The sequence below is a fragment of the Columba livia genome, chromosome Z, assembly GCF_036013475.1.
Source record: "Columba livia isolate bColLiv1 breed racing homer chromosome Z, bColLiv1.pat.W.v2, whole genome shotgun sequence".
In the NCBI taxonomy this organism is placed as follows: domain Eukaryota; kingdom Metazoa; phylum Chordata; class Aves; order Columbiformes; family Columbidae; genus Columba; species Columba livia.
The window spans coordinates 51,895,811-51,917,263 of record NC_088642.1 but is presented as its reverse complement, the minus strand read 5'-3'; the positions used below and the strand labels follow the sequence as shown (position 1 = coordinate 51,917,263).

Below are 21,453 nucleotides of genomic sequence, written 5' to 3'. Positions count from 1 at the left end.
AAAACCAAAAAAAACTTGTTAAATCTGTGATCTGTCTCTCTTTATTTATAAAAGGTATAGCAAAATATTAATGAATTAAATTCATACAGTAGCTGTTCCTTTTTGGGAACTACATCTTATATAGCAGATGCCATTGTGTGTCAATCAGTATTGCAATCAAATGGCTCTCATAATCTTTTAGTAATTAATGAAAACTTTCCAATATCTTGTCCCATGTCAGAGAGTTGAGGTTCAGTAATTAGGATTCTGGAGGTAGAGATGATCTGGAGAAAAAGCAGTCCTATACAAGAATACACTCAAAATATTGAAGGCTTTTTAAGTATAAAGGAATTATTTAAAAACAGATGATCTCTCTAAAGTATTTGCAGCAACCTCTTCCCTCTTCAGCTCTTCAACAGGCAGAAAATGAAACTCCCATTTCTTGGCCAGCTGTGAGAAACTGGATAGCTCAGACTTCAGTTTCCACTTTGACTGTGCCCTGAAATTCCACTTCTAGGATCTGCAGCCACTGGTTCTCTTGCCATTCAAATCCACAGAGGCAGTGGGCAGCCCAGTCATTCCCTGAAGCTTCTGGCATGAGCTGCACACACATTTCTTAGATCTAATCTAGTCTGGTCACTCACGTGTTACGTACAGATAAATGCTTTTCAGTTTTAGCTGTATTTTAATTTAAGCAGGGATCACGCAAGCCATTAGATCATCCTGGTTCCATGTCAAGGTCTTCCAAAATCCTATTTTGATTATTTTTAAAAATCTTTGCTCATGCTTGCAGGGAATTGAGAATATTATCAAGAACATTATTGAGAACATTATCAAGCATTATCAACTGTATTTTCAGAAAGGGAAATAAAGATACAGAGTGGTGCCATTATTATCCCCAATGACAACCCAGACCACCACATTCTGGTCTGAGCTTGTTAAAATTGCTTGCTCTGAATTTTAAGCATGAACTAATATCAGATAAGCTTTCACTGCATGTATAAGATACAGCAGGACACTGGTCCTTTCTCCTCACTTAAGCACCAGTTAGTCTTCCATATATCAATCAGTCTCCCTTCTTGTAGTTCATAAATAGTAGTATTACTTCTCTGCAGCATTAAACAGTAAGTATAGACAAAACATCAGAGAAGGGGACTGTGACATAAAAAGATTAATGTACCTAAACAAAAATACATTTACCTTTGTTATCTATCCTCATTATCTGTTTGATACTGGCTCACACACACAAAAAATATATTTTTAAATACTAAAAAATCATCTCTCAACTTCCTTCTCTCCTTGATCCTGCAGAAAAGTTACCAGGGTTCACTTATAGCCAACAGTGACAACTGCAGCAGAACACCATGATGTTATTGAGGATAAGGAAAAGATTGAGAGATAATGTCTACAAAATGCATAGCGAACACACCTGGCCATATCCTGAATTCTTTAGTCAACACACAGGTAACAATCTTGGGGCACATCTTCTCTTTGCTCTATACGTTCCACAGTCACTTTAAACAAGACCAAATGCGTACGTGACATCATTCTGAATCACCAGCATCTTTCATCTCTTCACTGATATCAAAGATTGCATATGGCATAAGGCAACAGTGAATCAAGGCTCAGCATCTTTACTGGGAGTTCTGCCCCAGAGAGTACTGGCACACACTGAAACAGAACTCATGGGTCTCGTTGAGTACAAATAGCACCGAAGTACAGGTAAACGAATAAAATTTAAAACTTGAGATGTGCTCATGGCATTTCTTCCTATAAATTCGCTTATAGTGAAAAAAAAAGGCTAAAATTAAACTTGTCCACATGTAAAAAACATGGTGTGCAAGAATATCTCTGAACCAACGAATTGTGTGTACACCTGTGGCAACTGAGGTAGATTTTTTTCTCGTTCCAAATATGTTCCAGCATACACTTATTTAAGTTCTCAGCAATGCTAATCCAACTTCTATCTTCAGTCTCTTTCAAGTCAGGCATTTTGGCTAACTGACTCAGGAAGTGCATCCTCTTCATCCCCAGGTTGCGTAGGCTTGCTGTTTCCTCTTAAGGTTAAAAACGAATATCTCAATCCTCCTGCCATACTAAAGAAAAGAGAATAAACAGAGGTGTCAGAGATACCAAATGCTGCCCATACTATTTTATACGTACGTACCTTTCCTTTCAGTGGATTAAAGAATGCCAGCTAGCACAGAGTGCCATCTCAGAAACTCACTCTGAGCAGACAAAGATCATCACTTGCTCCAACAGATTCATACAGTTCATCAAAGCACAAAAAGTAACAGCTCACAAGTTATAAATTATATTCAATGGGCATAACTCATTCAGTCAATGTTCTCACTTCCCACACTACTTGGCTTTTACTTGGTAGCCTCACAGCACAGAACTACTGCTCATAAAGAAAAAGAATGAACACAATCCCACGTAGTAAAACTGCAGGCGTGTTTCCAGAGTTAAGAACCTACCACAGTAAGATTCAATATCTGAAAACAAACATGAAAAGATATAACTAACTGTAATGAACTTTACATACTGAAGCACTTCTTCCTCAAGCTAGTAGTTTCAAAACTGCATCATGTAAGTTGGCCAAATCAAACAAAAGATAAAACTGTATCTCACTGAGAAATTTTCAGCCTTAACAAATAAAAGCTATTCAAGTTCCACTCACCAAATATTTAGTCCTATGAAGTTTAACACGGAGAATATGTAATCTCCACCAATCAACATTCCAATGTAAGCAATGGATATATTCTGAAAGGAAACAAAAGCTATGCATTTATTCAAGTCAGTTTCCATCTCAAATAATATAAATGATATAACTTAATTTACTTTCCTAAGGAAATAGGTATACTCTGCTGTTGGCTACTCTAAAACCAGCATTTAAATGAGTTAAATGAGTTACATGACCCTTATGGGTCATCTAACAGTATAATAAAATAATAAAATCAATATGCCTCCTAAATGCATGCAATGCACTGAGAGTGACTTTCTGGGGAAAAGAATAAGAAAGAAAATAAAAAATAAAATTAGCTATTTGATATTAGTTAAAATGGAGCTATAGCAATGTACTGAAAATGTACTTCATCTTTGGAAGGCTCATTTCAAATCCCATTTCTTAAAAGCGGGGTTTTGGTTCTCAAGCATAAAAAGCATGCTTTAAAGTTACAATAAAAGCTCTTTATTATTGCTTTAACATGGTTACCTCCTTATTTTGACAACTAAACGTGCATTGAAAGCACTTTGCTTCCAAGTTCAAGGCAGGCGCAGTTTAAAGTTAAAGGTTCTACCTTTCACCCCACCCCCACATCCAGTTTTCAGAAAATTGTCCCCTACAGACAGAAGGAAAGCTATAGAACTGTATGATTATTTTACCAACACTTTCTTGGTTTCAAATGTTTTAGCAGCTAGCCTGGATAATGACATCATTTCTACCCGTTTCTACTGGAGACTACTGCATCATAAAGTGCTTCTCAACTTTAAAGCTGTTCAAAATGTCTCAAGGACTATTATTGCTCAGAAAAGAGAAACAGCATTGCTCTGTCTTAATGATTCAGTGTAGACATATAAAACCTAAAAGCATGCTTTCAGGGCCACAAAATGAAAACAACTAGATTAATCTTGCCAGCTTTCAAAAGAAAACCATAGAAAGAGAAGTACCATCTTCTCTTAGTGCGTTTTGTTATGTTGGAGTATTGTTTTCCTCAGTCACCTATGCAAGGGAGCACTCTGAGGACTGTTACTCCTGTGTCTAAATCAGCTTGGATTCTGATAGCTGTTTGGCCAATAACCATAACCTGGTACAAGTTTTATATTTTGCTAAAACTCTTACAGCTTACAGCTCCACGCTTCTTTCCAAACTGCCCTACAAAAAGGTGCTTGGGTAGTCAGTGATGTTCCCAGCTCAGACATGCTGGCCTCATCAACACAAAGGAAGCTGCAGTGGTTTTAAATTAAACTGGGTTAGAGAAAACAGACTGTGAGGACACCAAGTTCAGTTTTTATGACACGCATGTTTTGGTTTTGACTGACCATATACAAACCAAAATTAAGTAGTCCATTCAGCTAGAATATAGTTCTCACACAGAGGCTGAAGCAGTTAACCATAAAGCAATACAGTCCCCGCTACAGCATAGCCGTTATTCTGTATCTAGGAGTTCCCCATTAATCATCAGCAATGGAAATTAGTTCAGCCCAAAGTGAAAGCAGGTTAGTCTGTATCAGTTTGCAATGGACATGCAACAGGCCACCTTGAAAATCTCACAGTAGCCTCGGAAAGAACAGAAGCAGGTGACAGTACCTGACAAAATGTGACGAAATGTACATCTTTTATAGTGGTTGAAGCTTCTCTTGTGGGGAATATAAAAATAAATCAATACTCACGTTGCTTTCTAGAGCACACCTGAGCTTCAGTGGAAGAAAACAGGGTCACTCTGTAGTGTGACCCTGTTTGGCACAAGCCCTGGATTGGTATTAGCCCTCATTTTGAGTTTCTAGCTGAAAGTATAATCAGGATCTCTGCTGAGTCAATGCTCTTCCCTGTCTATTTGAACATTCTTATCTCTCTCTTCTGTTCCATAACTCACCTTGATGGCACCAACTACTGTCGTTGTGAGCGCAGAATTGTAATGACTGCATAGGACAGTAGAATACATCAAGAGAAACCTAAATAAAGGAGAAAATTTTATAAATTCCTCCCAGGGAGCTCAGAAGTTTAGCAACACTCTGAAACGTTCAACATTTTCTGGATCAATATTTTGCCAATCCCACCTGTTCCAAACCGTAAAAGAAATATTCTGTGGATCTGTATTTTAAGTTAAGGATAAGCATACAGAGAGTGCTCAAGACACATGTTAAACTGTGTGGCTTGAGCTGTAGTAGGGTCATCCCTAGCCTCTGAGCTTCTTATATGTCAGTACTGAAGTCAGTTGGACCCCTTAGTAGGTGCCGTGTGGAAGAGAAGAACAGGATCCCACTAATTTTTCTATTCTTCCTTTGACTCTGTTGTTCCAACAGGAACAAAGCACTGTTCCATTACTTTTGAGTCTCCCATACTTTTCCAGGTACTTTAAGGAAAAAACTCATTGAAACGGTTCCTACACTGAAGGGCTTACATTCTATTAACTGTATAGAGTAAATCAGATAATCAGAAGAGACAGTCAGCAGAGAGACACTGAGTACAGAAAGCAAAAAGCTAATGTCATGTTGTTGACCTCTGTATGTGTGAGGTCAACAACACCAACAGTACTGAAACAGTTATTTATACTATTAGAAATAATTAAAAGACAGACAGAAGCCTCAAAGGAAAATATATTTTCTTTGAATTTTAACATAACTTATCAGCAAGTCTTACATTTGACATTTGCAATTTGAAACACTGCCATTAAAATGTCTTACTTGATTGCCCTGTGTTCTTACCCCAAAAAGCAGGAAAGAATAAATTGAAAGACAAATAAAAAATTTGTCCAGTGCTGGAAATGTGTTGCCTAGTAAAATAAAAAAAAAAAAAGAGAGAACAAGAATGATGTGCCATATAATCAGCTGTAAACACATACAAAATGTAGTTAATATGAAAATGTGTGAAATCAAAAAATATATTTGATTCATATTATAATTACAAAACATATATATTACTACTGAAAATATTTTTATGCATTTAACTTCAGAGACAACAAGACGACAGCACCCATGATACATAGGCACATTCTTGTCACATATACAGCAGTGCAGATATAAAAATGCATACTGCAAGCAAAAAACACAAATACAACACAGATAAATTGTGGGTTTATATTTATTAGTACAGATACCAACACTGTGATTAATATTGTGTAATTGATAGTGTTGATATAAGACAGATAAATAAATAAATAAACTCCCTGAAATCTATTTCATACCATAGATTCATTCATGAACAATTTTCAAGGTCCAAGCCTGCATTTTTGAGCTCCAAAGTACATTAAATAAACATTACTAAGGCCTCTCATCAATGAAGATCAATGAAAAGGCTAAATCATCACTTTGAAGTCTGCTCCTTAGTGACAGGCAGCAAACACACAGTGCCACACAACAGTCACAAAGAAACATGTCAAAGATTATTTTCCATCTCTAGTAACTCCAAGATATGCTTCATTTTAACCTGATTAAAGTCACCTGTATCAGCACAAAACCCAGCAGATGCTGAACACATCCCTGAGGAACAGGATCAAGGCAATTAGTCCATGCTGAGCGGTGGCTACCTGAGCCTCCACCACCTGAGGTAATAGATTAGAGGCAGCCCTGCCCTGCTATAATTGTGCTGGTGTGCAACAACGAACTGCAAAGCATTTCAGGGAGACCTTCTGGGGCCTCCTGTCTCTGCCACTGCATCACGCTTTCCTGTCATCTGTCAGCCAGCTGGTTGAAGGAGAAGTGGGACACTCATCAACTGCAGTCATGACAAGATCTACATCTGCAAGATGTGGTAGCTACCACTCCAGAACCAGCTAAAGGAGCAGAAGCAATCTCCCTAGCACATAGGCATCGTGCTGATATTTTGACTGGCAAAAGATACAAGTCTGGAACAGATCAAGGCAAAAAGCTCTGCTAGGCTAAAAGCTCTTCTAGGCTAAAAGCCAGCCAACTTTCGCGGCCTTGAAACTGGCTACACACAGGTGTTATCTGCAATAATTTGCTGGATTTTCATTAGTATTCTTCCATTTTTTCCTTTTTTTCCCTGTGATTTAATCTCTGTGCATCACACTGATGCTAGTTATCCACATCATTTAATAGGACTTTTAATACTAAGTGACCAAGCCATTACTTATGCACAACAGGCACTATGCATTTCTCTGTTGTTTATTTATTCTTTTCAGGTAATTGAGCATTAAATTGTTTGTGCCAAATCAACATGTGGGCACAATGCACTCCTTATTTTTGCCATGGAATAAACCTAACAACAAGGCAAACTTCCCTGACCGTTTCTCGCAAAATGCCTCCAGCTCTGCCTTTGGGAAAGCAGTTGAAATCTTACAGCCATACAAACTTGGCTCCCACTAAGTTTACCAACAAGGGCATCAGCTGTATTTTCCTAAACTAGCAAAAGGTCATGCTAGATCGACGTCACAGGAGAGATTTCACACTCAGAGAAGATCTAAATCCATCATTTTTCAGGGAATGACAATTTTTGCCCTTAAAGCAGAGTTGTAAGAACACAATGACAGAACTATGTGAGTCCAGGACACAACATAAAACAAAGAACATTGACATGATTTATGATACTCCCAAGCTCTGCAACAATTTTCAGTGGCAAATCTTAAACATTTCCAGAAAGGAATACGAGTCTCTAGACTCATTTTATTGGTAAGAAAAAGGCAACTCAGCAAGTGAGAGAGCCAGAAAAGCAATACAAACCGCCTGGTCTGATACTTTGCGTGCCAGGACATACTGCCTAGGGTACTATCCCCTATTATGATCAGCTATAGAGAGTCAAGCTGTTGTTCTATGAGAATGTAAAATGTAGGTTACAAAACTAGACTGAGACTAAACAGAAATCTGTTCTGTGCATCACAATGAGAGGAAGACTGGAAATATTCTGGTTTCTGTATTTGCAATCTCGTTTTAGAGCATGTCTCAAGTCACACAGTGCAGCTGGGTTCCCAATCGCTCCAGCTGTGAGTCCTCAGTCACACATTAATTCTTAAAAAAAGATTAATATAAGGGCTATCACACAAATTCAGCTTCTCTTTAAGGTGAATAATTACAAGTTTTAGCCTGTGAAGGGAAAAGTCCAATCCACATATTTCAAATACTAATCAATAGCATGGAAGTAGGATTACCTCTCTAAAAACAAGCAAAAAAAACCTCATCCACACCCCCCCCATGAAAATTATGAACAAAATACGGTTATCAGTCTGAGAAAGGCAATACTGCTTCTTACCTGCTGAAAGTCTCCAGTAGAAAAGCTAATAATAACTGTTGGTACCACCATGAAACAAGCATTATAGAAAAGGACGCCATATTTTCCCAACTCCTGTGAAAAATGAAATATGGTGTTTAGAATTACAAGCCATTTGGGAGCAAAATACTAAATATTACTCTGGCAATCCTTCTGACACTATTGTCAATGAGCAAACAAAACACGATACACCCCGATTTAAAATACAAGCTTGTAATTGTTGGATTCAGTGTTCAGTTCTGAGGTGAGTTTCCACATCAGTCACTTCGTCCGTATGCTCAGCAGAATATTACTGCTCTGCTCTACCTTCAAAAGTTTCTATACAACACTAGCTAGTCAGAAACTTCCTCAAGGAAATGGTCCAGAACTGCTTTATGTTAGACTCCACGTAAGTCTCTGCCTGGACAGGGGATTATCTATTCCACCTATGACAAATCAACCACGAAAGCATAGGGCAGGGTGGCTCCCTGGGGCCAGCATAACAGGTAAATTAATGAAGCTTGGCTCCTAAATGCAACATCTCTATCACTGGTAACCGACGTAACTTCAAGCAATTTGAGGGATGCCACATATCCTGTTGGTTAATTTGCTTGACACAAACGCAGAAGATTTGGGGAATGAAAAAGCAGCCTTCCCTTCCTCCAGATTCAGCCATGCTACTGGGCAAATCTCTCCAGCTTATCTCTTGCTTTAAAATGAAACTCCATATTTTGCAGAAAAAAATGAGGCTCTTAAGTGCTGCTCATAAAAAATTACAGAGTCTGGTTTAGATGTGATTCCTGAGATTATTAAAAAATACATATTTCCACCAAAGTCAGTGACAAAGCCTCTACCCAGCATCTCCAAAACTGGCCTTTGCTATGGCTTGATAGGTTTTCATGGCACTTAATCTTACATAGCCAAAAAGGTATCAGTTGCTATGGTTATTCACTCAAACTGGACAGGGCTCTGTTCCTACCCAGCAGTTTATTTTACATAAACCTCACTTAAAGTGTGTTTCTAGTCAAAGAGTCATCCTCTTTACAAATATATATTATATATATATAAAAAAATATATAGTTTACAGATAAACAACTTGCCTTTGGTTTGGATTTTTTTTTTTTTAGCCCAAAGCAATGTTTCAAAGCCCCTACAAACTTTGTCTAAAAGACTTGGGAGAAAAAATACACCGTTCATCTAAGCCTGGCCTGAGATACTAATACGTTTTTCCCAGGCTGTTCTGTATTATGGATGCATATATCAGCTGAAATTTGAAAGCAAATGAAACTATTTGTTAGTTCATAACTTTATGTTCATGAAGTCATATAATAAGTAACTCACTGTTACCATATTGTCATCGTGTTAAGTTCAAACTAATCACCTCACAGTTAGTTACCTTTGGATCCATTTTCTGCTTTAGGTAAACTCCATTTGCTGCTGTGAAGATATCATTTAGGAATACAAAGGTGTAGCCCTCCAGATTAAAAGACAGATCAGACCTGGGAAAGAAATATTATATTGTAAATAAGAAAACAGTATATGATGAATTGCACTACCTTGTTTACCTGAAGAAGTATCACAAATGAGGAAATGCAAATCCTGACAACTCCAGCAAGTCACAGGTTTTGCTTTAAGCCTTCTTCATAAGTCAAGGTACTTTACATTTCTCTAGCCACTGGACCATCACAAATGAGTCACTTCAGAAGTGGCAGGAAATGATCAGTTTTCATTCTGTGAAAAATTCCATCTGTCTCAATCCTGACAACCTGTCCAATTATTACTGAATATACTCATCTATTCCTGTTAACACACAAAGTAGCTAGGGAATAAAGTCTGACTACTTGTTTTTACAGTCAGGTCAGACATATTGTCATCCTTTCTGTTTTGACTTGTGACCTCATGGATATAGGGTAATTCTTGTAACAGGACATGGCTCTATCCGAGCCACATCACATGGAAATTATATACCTTTGTACACAGGAAAGCCAAGAAACAAAAAATAACATTATATTTCCAGTTAAGTAAAGGAATATTCAAACAGAATGAAAATAGAGAGTAGTATACAAGTGCTTTGTAAACTTAGCCTCACACTAGAATTTGTTCACAGTGATTAAAAAAAAATAGATACTGCCTAATACAAAACAATATTTGACAACCAAAAGACCAGTCTTTCTATCCAGAACAAGAATATGTTTTTGTAAGATTATTAAAACACACTGATTAAAAGCATCATTCTGCATAGAGTTTAAACTTGCTTTATTTGTGATCCTGCAAACACGGAAAACTGGGGAGGGTGGCAAAGGGAAGAAGCACCGAAATACTTTCAGCTGGAGTCAAATTTTTCCCTTTGTATTCCTGCACCTCCCAATGATGTCAGTAGAGAGATTTTCCACGTCAACTTGATCCAGAGTAACCGTTCTCAACCTAGGTTTACATGGCACTTAACAAATAAAGAAATATCTTGCTGTCCCTCCTCTTATAACATGACTTCATATAACAAATTAAAACCTTACCCAGCTGCTATAAAAGCCCCAAGAACGATGGCAAATACGCTGACTATAATACTCAGTGGATATCGTTTCCTGTAGACAAAAATTAGACAGTTCATACTTTCATTATTTGAAGAAGAGATTAAATGGCTGTCTGCCTGAAACATTTCAAAACAGTTAGTAATCACAGGACATTTAACATGAGGGCACAGTCTTGATAACCTTAAGGAAGACATGTGATTGACCCTGTGCCACACTGTCAGACCTTGACCCTGAGAATAGAAATTGAAAAAGCATTATGAGCATTCTGCTACTAGATAATTTTAAAAGTAAAGATTACAGGTAACTGAAGAAACAGTATTGGAACAAACTGTAATTTACTGTGTATTAGTACTCATAATGGACATATTTCAATGTCTTCAAGCAATCCAATAAAGGAAAACCACTACATATGTCTCATGTAGTTTTTCATCTCACCTTTATTGGGAAAGATGCTGTACAACAAACTATCTGGGCTATTTTCCAAATAGATACTTATTCTGAAGTCAAAATGAAACCTTGTACTTGAAGGGGAAAGCATGAAAGCTTACGTTATCTTTGCTATGTCTACATAAGCACTGCCACAGAGTAAAACTAGTCTGCTTCTCAAACCTGTATTACTTTATTTAGAAATGTCTTAAAAACTTCTTTTTGCTCCATACTGCAACATGCCTTCCAGGCATTGCCCTAGTCATTCTCTCAGGCTAGCCCCCAGCTCTGAGCTGGCCTGTGAGAAAAGATCCATCAGAACAAAATGTACATGGCTCTTGGAGAAACCCTGCATGTCAAAAGAGCACAGCTGTGCACCACTGTCCCAGCAACAAAGCTGTGTGCAGTCTCCAGATACGATAGGCTTTGATCATAATGACTCGCACATCGACTACTTTTCAAATCCCGAGGTGTGCCAGCATAGACTCTCTGGAGTCTTTTCATCTTCAACCCTCAGGAAACACACTGTCACTGTGGCAGCCTACAGGAATACAACATTCTGCTTTTAAGCTTCCCTTAGGTTAGGATGCTGCTTGCGCTAGCACACCACATTGCTTAGTCCAGCTAAGAACAGATGACAACCTCACAGACTCACATTTTCCTCACTTGCTTGTAGGAATTCTCAGGCCAACAGGAGAAGACAGCAAGTTCTGCTTTCCCTGTGAGAATTTACAACTAGAAAAGAATCCTGGAGCATCCCCAAATATGACTCACATTGATCAACTGCTGCTTTAGCCAAAAGGAGGTGACAGTCTTCTTTAAGGCTTTTCAAGAAGCTTTTCCCCTGACCATCACTCTCATGTTGCCTGGGTTCAGCTTCAGCAAGCTGCTTTTCCCCTTGTGACCTCACATTATCCAAGCAAGATATCTGGGTAGAACCATGACAGCAACAAAGTATGACCTATTTATATTCTGGTTCTTCCAAGTCATCACAACTGAAACTAGTGATCCTAAGCCGCAACAGCATACACTTCTTAATTTCCCACTAAAAATAACAGAGGTATCTATAACGGAGGTGGTTTTCTGATCTAACAGCACACTGACAGATACCATTTTGCTTCGTTAAACTGGTACGTTTTTAGACTTGGGATCTGTCTGCTTGAAGTGCTTTGTAGCTGAGGGGCCTCCGAGACGAGACACAAACCACAACCGCTAAAAGAAGTGTCTAAGTTGTGCTCTGCTTACCTGATTCCTGTGCAACAGTCAAGAGAATGAGCTGTGTAAGTAAGAGCAAGCTGATCTTTTTTTCCCTCAATTCACTCAAGTGCATGCATCAACGTCTTCAAAAAAAGCTACATGAAACCACTTTACTTGCTCTTTTCTATTTGTCAGTAAAAAGCATTCATTCAATATTCTGATGAGATGCCACAATTTGACATGATCTAAAATAAAGGTATCTTAAATGAAAAAAAAAAAAGGATCACCCAAGTATGATGATTTCCAGCAGTAAAGTAAGTGGAATGGTAAACTTCCTGAGCACTGTAAACATCGGCAAACTGTCAAAAAAAAAAAGAATCCAAGCACAGCATCAGAATAACAGTATTTTTATGTTCTAATTCTTATCTAATTTTACTAACCAGATGAAACCAGTATCCAGCAATAACCAACCAAAACAAAATCCCAGCCACTTAGCATACATTAAAAAAAGTCAGTCTGGAACTAGATGCTGATTAGATAACCAAATCATTGAAAAATAACATGATTTGTCAGTTTGTAAAACAATGCAACTGGCTACCTTCTAAAGAGTGAAATGGAATACAAAAGCTATTTTCTACCTAGCAGAGCCCCCATAAAATAATTCTTTCTGGAGAATTCATGGGCATGGTAAGTAAAATGATTTCTGTTGTAAACTTAGAGGACACACAATAAGCCTGTATCTCAAAACATATAACAGAAATAAAATACAAAGGAAATATGCTTATTAAACAAACTGCACTTCCAGAAAAGCAAATAATCCACAAGAAAAAAAACAGAGAACATAAAAGAAACATGAAAGTTGGGACCAGCTGCAACTACCAGCGGGTACTTTTTAACAACATATTGTTGGTCTATGCAAAGCCATGCAGTTGGAAAACTTTTTAATTAATTTGAGAAAAACTTCTGTCTGACACTTAGGAAATCTGACAGCAAAGCCATCTTGGCCAATTAATCGCCTGTTTAAGATAACTATTAGCAACTGCATTAACAAATGTCACAAATCCTAACACAGAGCTTAATCACTTTAAAACAGACATTTTGAAGGTATGCATAGGACTATCTAAACGCTACTGAGAACCCAAACATGGTGGAAAATGCCATAATATAAACAAATGCCACATAATGTAACAAAATGCAATGTAACAAAATTTAATGGTAGAAACATGGTAGCCGTTCTTTCTTTTATGCAAGAAAAATCAGTTATGAACAGTAAACCTAAAGAGGTATGTCAGCCATAGGAGGAGGAGATGGTGCACTTGTGTTTAAAATAACCTACTAAACTTTATTTTAAAATTACAGTTAGGGAAATGGGAAAGAAGAACCCATGGATCAAACTTTTACAGGACTGAAACTATATTCACAATATAGTTTCATATTCACAATGGCTGCACAGTCACTGCAGTGGAACAACTTCTGAATGCACACAACAAAGAGCTGCAGAATCAGGCGCCTGATGTTGCTAGTCACAGAAAATTAATTCTATAAATAAAAATAAACATAAAAGACTTAAAAGTAATACATTTTCTCTCCTAGTGTCTGTATCAAAGTTACTGAAATGCTGAAAAGCTGCAAAATTCTCTGTTTTGGTTTAGCTTACTACCAAATCCTCAGGAGCTTGTAATAACATACAAGAAACCACCGCAATGGTAGTGCTGCCACCATCCCCACCACTACACAGCAGTTTCTCCATCTCTTGGTGTGTCCTAAATAAGCTGCATGGCCATGGTGGCACATTTTTTTTCCTTATTCTTCCTCCTTGAAAAACATCTTTCTTACAGCCTTCAAACTCTCTGGCTAAGACACACAGGAAAAGCTGGATGCTTGGGTGTGTGGGGAAAGTGAAAGCACTTTCATTGTCACAGAAGAGCATTGCGATTTTCTGTCACTACAGGCCCAGCTATGCTCCCCTTAAAAGAAGTATACAACTTGTAGACAGATCAAACATTTCGGTAAGAATTTCAAAAAAATATCAGGGGGTTTAGACAGACAGTCAGACATCATGTGCATTTCAGTCTCCACAAAACGCTTTTTCTTCAGTGTTTATTTTTTACCCCCATAAAAGGGTAAAATCCTAACAGTCTACTTATAAATTCCATTTACTGTACCTGAGTTTGCTGGTACTTGATAATCCACTTATGTGGTTTCCAACGTAAATCAGAGGCAGAGGAAACAACTGTGATAAAATTAAAAGTGCAAGTCGGATTATTATGTTTTGAAGCATTGTTGAGAAACTTTACATGACAGAATTTGATAACTATAATATCAGACGTACCTTTAGCAAGAAAGAGGGTTTTTAAGGAAAAAAATGTAACTGCTGCAAACTGATCTGCAGCTTTCATTCATGTGACCATTCATAACCACAGCTTCACTGATTTCATTAGAAGAGCAGCAATCTAGTGAGTCTGAGACTCAGACTCCATTTACAGTAAATGTTAATCAGTGTTATTTTAATTACTGTAATCCTCAGATTAATACCCATTCTAACATTTTAATTTTAGGTATAAAAGTAATGCTAATAGCTAAACAAGCAAGAGAATAGCCTGAACAAAAGAATGAATAAACTCTTAAGTATGCTGTGCTTCTCTAGGTACTCCATATATATTAGTAGGCCTGGAAGATACAAAATTTTAGATCTACCAAACAAATTATGCTACACAAGACACTAGAAAAAAAAAAGATAAGTACTCAGGGGTAAATTAAACTTCACGATTTCCAGCTTCTGGCATAACAAGACTGACTTGCACAGTAACATATGGGCCCTAACACAACATAGAGAAACAATAACAGAACTTCAGAGCCTTAAGAAAAGGTACAAGAAGTCAGGGGTCCCTAAATGACATTCAGTTGCAGCTCAAAGCCGTTCTCCTCCCGCTACAGAAAAGTTGCAGAAGATTAACAACAGCCACAGTAATCAATGGGGACAAAGGTGGTATGTACATCTAATCCCAGTCACTATCAGCCAAGCGGAGCTGAAATGGCAGGAAGACAAAACAGATCCTCTGTCCCAGCAAATGCGGCAGCTGCTGCTGTGGCTATACATGCTGCAGGACACACTGTGTTTGTTGGAGGCGATGCCCTCTCAAAGCATTGTGTGCTGGAAAAGCATATGGAGATGTCAGCTGCTCTTTATCTATGCTACAAATTCTGCCTTTCTTTTACAGCAAAGAGGAGAGAGTACAGAAGTTAACTATAGTTAACTAAGGTTAACTTTTAAGTGAAAGTAGTAGTAAAAGTAAACAGGACTGTAAGTAACAATATTCACCCTGTCAACATAAGTTTGCAAAAATTCTGTAAATCACTTTCTCTTCTGTATAATTTTATTTAGAAAAAACCCCAACTAACTGGTTTACTTCACAGGATGGAAACAGAGCTGACGAAACATTCTCTTTCCTCTGAAATTTTCTATTGTAAAGACAAAATTACAACATCCAGCACAACATCAGAGATCTGTGAAACAATGACTCAAAAAGGGTCAAGAACTCCAAAGCTTTGTCATTAAAATAAGCATTTTGCTACTTTAAAACTACAGCTGAAAGTACCAAGGACCTAAACCAGTCCAGGAGTGAAAAGCAACTATAATCCTACTGTCAATGAAAGCAAGAGCTGTCAAAAGGATAGAGTCGGTCAAAGGATGCTTTAAAAAGTAAAGAAATCAACAACGCGCAATCCAGCTGATTCACTGCGACTAGTCAAATCCAGCACTACAAGCAATACGCAAGTCCTGGATGCTGCAGTGCTGACTGCTCCAGCATACCCAGAAAAGCCTTCCAAAGGACAGACATTATTAGGGGAAAAAAAAAAAGAAAGAGTATCTTTTTAATGCCCTTGTACTGATGTTAAGGTGAAGGCAACAACAGAGAAGGAAAGTAGCTGGACTGGAGGAGACAGAGGGAAGAAACTTCTCAAGGTCTCAGCAAGTTGTTTATACAGGGAACTCAAACCTACCCACTGTGAAACCCTCTTCATTCACATTTGGGAAAACATTAGGATTGTTCTTCTTATAATCAATGGTACAGATATTCCTACAGAATTTCTAAATGCCAATGATTTCAACATGCATTAGGAATACACAGTATTCACCAAAGGTTGTGAGATCTTCATAGTAAACCTCAGATTGACAGTAAGAAGATTCTGCAACGACGATGGTGGCCTGAAAAGCTGTGATGCCTGAGCCCTGCAGCAGAGCTGGAAGCTCGCTCTATATTCTTGAGCAAACACTGACCAACACCCTGCAACAAGACATAAATACACAGGCTCACACACCAAAGTGAAGCTCAAGCAACCCTGCGCATAGATGCAGAAATCTAAAAGGATCAGTGCTGCAGTCATTTCAGACGCTAGTTCCCAATCCGAGATACAGATCCTGTCCTATTTTCTCCGTTCTGCCAGACCATATAGGCTTACGGTCTGCATGATGCAGCTAGCCCCTACCTACAATGTTTACAGCAGGCATTATTTTAGCCCCTTCTAAGGAACATAAATCTTACATTTGGAGTAAGCTGGGTTTTGGTTTTCTTCTATCACATATTCTCTTTCTGTTGTTTTACCACGTCTCATTCAAACTCCTAAGCAGCCTTTCTCCCTTCATGCTGTGATCAAAATCCTTTCTTAAACACAGATCTCCCATTGACCCCCGAAGGAGCTGTACACATACAGAAAAGCACCAGGAATCTGAAAGAGTTCATCCAGCTGTACGAAGGTACAGCACCCTTTCCCATGTACTGTGTAATAACATTCTGCCAGATTTCTCTGCAACAAAAGGCCGGAATACTGCAGTGAAACTGAAATGATCAAATCCCATACTAAATGAAACAAAGATAATCACATTTGACAAAAAAATGCAAAATTTTTGCTGTTTTGTATCTAGTCTCCGTAAGAAAGAACGCCACTATAAGAGGTAACATTTTCCTATCAATATCAGGACCTATGTAACCCTTACCTTCACAGGTATACTTTTGTCAAAATCGGGGAAGTGAACAATCTTATTTAATTTTGACACATACAAGATAAGTACGGTGGCTGCCATCTAAACAAAAAGAAAAAACAAGAAGTAATCTAAGAACAAAACTGTACGTATGAAAAAACTGCTTCAAAGACAAAATCTTCATGTGCATTTAATAAATGCTATGTATTACGCACTTCTTTGAAGAACAACACATCACGCAATGAATAAACTGGAATAACTTTATTCTTATCAATTTTGATTGCTACTTATTTAAAAGTACAATGTAGACATACGTTTTACTAGTCTGAGAAAATTAGTGGCACCCAGTGAAACAACGAGTGCTGAGAAGGAGCCGAGAAAATAGAACAGGACATGGTACCAGAATAATCATGGTATTTCCACTCAGAGTGTTGTTTAATCTGCGGAATCACTCCTACAGCTTTTTTGGTAATGTGAGATGAGGATTGTGCATTCATCAGTCCATTGAAAACACAAGGAAGAAATAACAAAGATACAGACCAAATGAAAAATATCTGAGCAGTCATACATCATAAAAGTTAATGTTGGCCCCAGGAAGGAAAAAAAGTTAAAATTTTCCTTATATAAAAATACAGTAATTGTCTACATAGAAGATGAGATGGAATCATGTCTGCAGACTAAAGCATTATATGATATTACACGCACTTTACAAAGTGCTCAAGTAAATCGTGGAAGGGTCAACAAAAAAATGGAAATGCCATTGAGTCTTATGCTTTGCAAATAAAGCCATGTCATTACCCTTAATATGAATTATTGCCACATTTTCTAGTCTTTGACTTCCACTGAAACACGATGTGTAGTTCCTTGAGCAGTCTGGATATGTGACTCTCTTCCTCTCTCACACAGCAAAGACTTTACAAGAGATTTGAGATCCTTCAGCACGAAATGGCAGAGAAGTCTGACTTGTGGTAACCTCTTTCCATCTCTTCCTCACTACCCGTTAGCTTGTAACTTTGGCAGAAAAAAAATCCTCTCTTTTAAATGAATTTACCCAAACATTTGCCTCGAGGCTCCATCTTTCCCAGCCATCCCTCTGCAAAATCACACATTCTTCTTCATGAACCATGTACACAAACATTTGAACTTTGGTTTTACCATGGTGCCTATTAGCAATAACAATAAAGTACATTTCTGCTGCAGTAGTGTAAATTGCCCACAGCCAAATATGGCAACAAAGAACCAAAGTTGTGTGGAAGTCCTACTGGAAAACTGCTGGGAAAGGGGGGAGAGATTTTTGAGTAAAAACACCGTTTGTCTAAAAATAGAGGCAATGTCTCTGCATGTAATCCACAAATGCTCAGGGATTCTCACACGACCTATGCACTTGCTAGAACAAATCTTGAAAGTTTTGAAGGCCAGATCTCTTAATTACTGAAGTCTGTAAGGGGAAATAAATTCTATTTTCAGCCCTTTATATGACTCCTCCCATGAAACAGTTTTGACTTTTGTTGAAATTTCCTTGACCTTACTAAAATAAATCACTTTTCCTTACAGTGTATCTAATCTAGAAGACAAGCAATGCAGTATAACAGAGATTTCCCTCCTAAAATATACCTCTATGCTAACATTAGTTTAACTTACAAAATAATGAGTGCATTTAGTATGCTTTACTACATTATTTATTTAATGTGAACATACCTGTCCGATTCCAAGAAACATTGGTGATGGGAAGCTGAAAAGCATAAACAGATATTTAATATTGTGAAAACTAAAAGAAAAAAAAAGACAAAGATTAGTTTAAAATTAGAACTAAAGTCAAGAACTGGACATGTGGATGACTGGCCTGTCTTTCAAACAGGCTCAGGAATTGCAGCACTTGCTGGAGTCCTAAGATTTTATTTCTGCAGCAAAACACAAGCTGCATCCTAATAATATAGCATATGCACAGCTGATCAGTTTTGAAGTGCTAATTGTTTTGGGTATCTTTATAAGTGAAGGTAACAGAGAGAACTATAACGCTGCATGATTTTTTAAGTGGTCTCACATATAGACTATACATCCTCAGAGGGTATAGAAGTTACATCTCTTGCACTTGCCATAACTTGGAAGCTTATCTACACGGCCCGAACACACTAACAACACTTTTTTGTGAAAATAAAGTACCTAGGTAAATGTTGTAGAAACATCTATTGTCTGCTAGATTTCTACCATACCTGTTCAGTCAAATTTAGCTGAAAGCATGAATACTTGAATACTAAGAGAACAGAAACTTTAGCACAACACCTGAAGAAGCTGAGCATCTCAATTTTTCCCCCTAAATCTACATCAAGTTAAAACCGAGAAACGTGTGGCAGTAATTGCAAATTCTCTGTAAGTGTATTGAAATACAAGCAAAGAAGTTATTTAGAGTGGATGGCTGCTTTATGCCACAACCAGCAGCGCCTGGAGCCTCTCTGCTCAAAAGCCTCAGGTATCAAGGAGCACCCTGAAGGTCAGAGCTGCTGTCGCCTCCAAGGAGTCACACAGCATTTTTCTGGACTGCACTGTCAGGAATGGTTATGCACAAACCTGCATCCAGGCAATCTTAATAAAAGCCATTTCATTCTCTGTGCACAACTGCACTAACAAATGTCTAAGCGAGGTCCACACTCTCAACAAGCTTTGTAACTTCCCGTTACAAAGACTAGTTGAGGTTGTGGCTGTTTATCACAGAAGCCACCAGGAACCGCTATACTACTACTTGGCTGCTGAGAAACGTGCTCAAATGAGCCGCCCTGGGACGGGAACACAGTGTTAGCAAAAGAAATGCTCTGAATTGCAGCAGAAGGGCCATAAGGACACTGGAGTCATAACAAAGAAAAAGAGTTAGGAGCAGCTGGTCGCAAAACGATTCTGGAAAACAGAGTTGTTGGTTTGGTTTTTGGGGGTGAGGGGGGCAGGGGAAGGGAAAAGCAAAAGAAACATGACTCCCATTTATCATCATGTGATGCTTAAACTGTGTTTTGGTTTGTACTTGCAGCTGTACAATATGGAGGCTTCACTTGTCTGTACTACACAGATTTCTCCAGGCATTTTTGATTTGTAAAGCCCTAAACATTCCCAGCAATGCTGTAAACTCCTTATACAAAATTCAGGCTTACTGCTGTGCGTGCTGTCCTTGAGTATCTTTCACGGATGCGCTAGATGTACGCCAGGGACTTACAGGGAGCTGCAGATTGTATTAATAGGATGAAAACAACTACAAAATAAAATCTCAACCTGTCTCATGTATCATTTCTGGGAGATGTTATATACAGGTGCTACTTGTTTAAACAGCACTGAGCATTAAAAAACAACAGCAAGTGTTGCTTTTTTTTCTTCTGTCGGATTTTTTCACTTTAGTGTTTCTAGTTCATAGAACAGCATAACCAGAGCAAGCCTTGGAAGTAAAGAATATTAATGGTGAGATCACAAATACAGCACAATGATTCCACATGAGATGCCCCATGAAGTTGCAGAGGTAGTGTTTTCATGAGTAAGAGACTTTTAAGAGACTTTCTAAGGGCTCATGTTTCACTTTTGGCTACCTCAGAAAATAAACGCGCTCTCAGGAAGGTAAGAAGATGGTTTGGTGGGAACAGTTAGGAGAAACACTGCTTCCCCGAAGGGTCTGAACCCGTGTGACGAGCAAAACACCAGTTTTGACACCAGGAATATCGAATGGCCTCGGAGGAAAAGCCCGGCGCGTCGCACCGCGGTGAGGCGCAAGTGGTACCTGCTGGGCATGAACCGGGTCTGAAACTGGAGGAACCGGCCCCGGCCTCGGCACGTTCACCATCTCCGCGGCTCAGGGGCCTGTCCCGGTGCGCCAGGTGACAGCCCCGGCACCGGAGCTGCCCGAACAACGCTGGGTTACGCCGGCGCTTCCCCGACAGGCGGTGCGGCTCCGCTCCGCTTCGGGAAGGCGGTACAACCTCCGCTCGCCGGAAGAGCGGCAGCGCCGCCGGCCCGAGGGACAGCCGGGCCGGGACAGGCCCCACCGCTGCCCGGCGGCTCCTCCTCCGCAACCTGCGGCCCTCACCTGTAGGCGCTGAGCACGGCCTTGTTGACCAGCACGATGAGGAAGGAGCAGGTCCCGTAGAAGAGGGCGGAGAGCACCCTGGGCAGCGCCGAGTGCGCGGCAGTGTCCGCCGCCTCCCCCGCGGCCTGCCCGGCGCTCATGGCGGCGCGGAGCTGCGGCGGCAGCGGGCAGGGCCCCACCTCGGCCTGCACGAGTGCGACCGGACGGGCCGCCGCTCCTCCCCGGCCCGGCCCGGCTCGGCTCGGCCCCGAGCGGCGGGGAACGGCGGCGGCCGCAGGGCGCCCCCTGGCGCTGCGCGGAGCCGGGCCGTGCCGTGGCGGTTCGGGCCCGGCCCGAAGGGAAGGGCCTCGGG

The 21,453-nt window shown here is 39.4% G+C and overlaps 1 protein-coding gene across 6 annotated transcripts; it reads right to left on the bottom strand.

Annotated features, from left to right (window-relative positions):
• Positions 1 to 15: 15 nt before the first annotated feature.
• SLC35D2 (solute carrier family 35 member D2) lies at positions 16 to 21,420 on the bottom strand. 6 transcript variants are annotated; one of them, XR_001230398.3, is made up of 12 exons: positions 21,102 to 21,419; positions 18,740 to 18,773; positions 17,057 to 17,143; positions 14,223 to 14,290; positions 12,345 to 12,416; positions 10,417 to 10,485; positions 9,300 to 9,402; positions 7,907 to 7,999; positions 5,407 to 5,474; positions 4,575 to 4,653; positions 2,660 to 2,759; positions 16 to 2,075 (listed from the first exon to the last, which is right to left on the bottom strand). XR_001230398.3 is itself a non-coding variant. In XM_005506644.3 (12 exons), the coding sequence occupies exons 1-12, from the start codon at positions 21,239 to 21,241 to the stop codon at positions 1,964 to 1,966; spliced, it is 1,008 nt and encodes a 335-aa protein (XP_005506701.1). In that variant the 5' UTR covers positions 21,242 to 21,412; the 3' UTR covers positions 16 to 1,963. The 6 variants fall into 6 exon arrangements, 5 of the variants coding, with proteins under 5 accessions (XP_005506701.1, XP_005506702.1, XP_021148859.1 ...); XM_005506644.3 differs by having other exon boundaries at positions 2,660 to 2,742; positions 21,102 to 21,412; XM_005506645.3 differs by lacking the exon at positions 21,102 to 21,419 and adding an exon at positions 20,796 to 21,071 and having other exon boundaries at positions 2,660 to 2,742.
• Between the last annotated feature and the right edge of the window lie 33 nt (positions 21,421 to 21,453).

Bases quoted from the DNA above. Each gene is read 5' to 3' on its own strand.
- SLC35D2 (XM_005506644.3), bottom strand. From the start codon at position 21,241: ATGAGCGCCGGGCAGGCCGCGGGGGAGGCGGCGGACACTGCCGCGCAC. The intron at 8,000-9,299 runs GTAACTAACTGT...CATTTTTCACAG, and splicing joins AGCAGAAAATGGATCCAAAG to GAGTTGGGAAAATATGGCGT. The intron at 2,076-2,659 runs GTGAGTGGAACT...TCTTTTCTTTAG, and splicing joins TTCATAGGACTAAATATTTG to TATGGCAGGAGGATTGAGAT.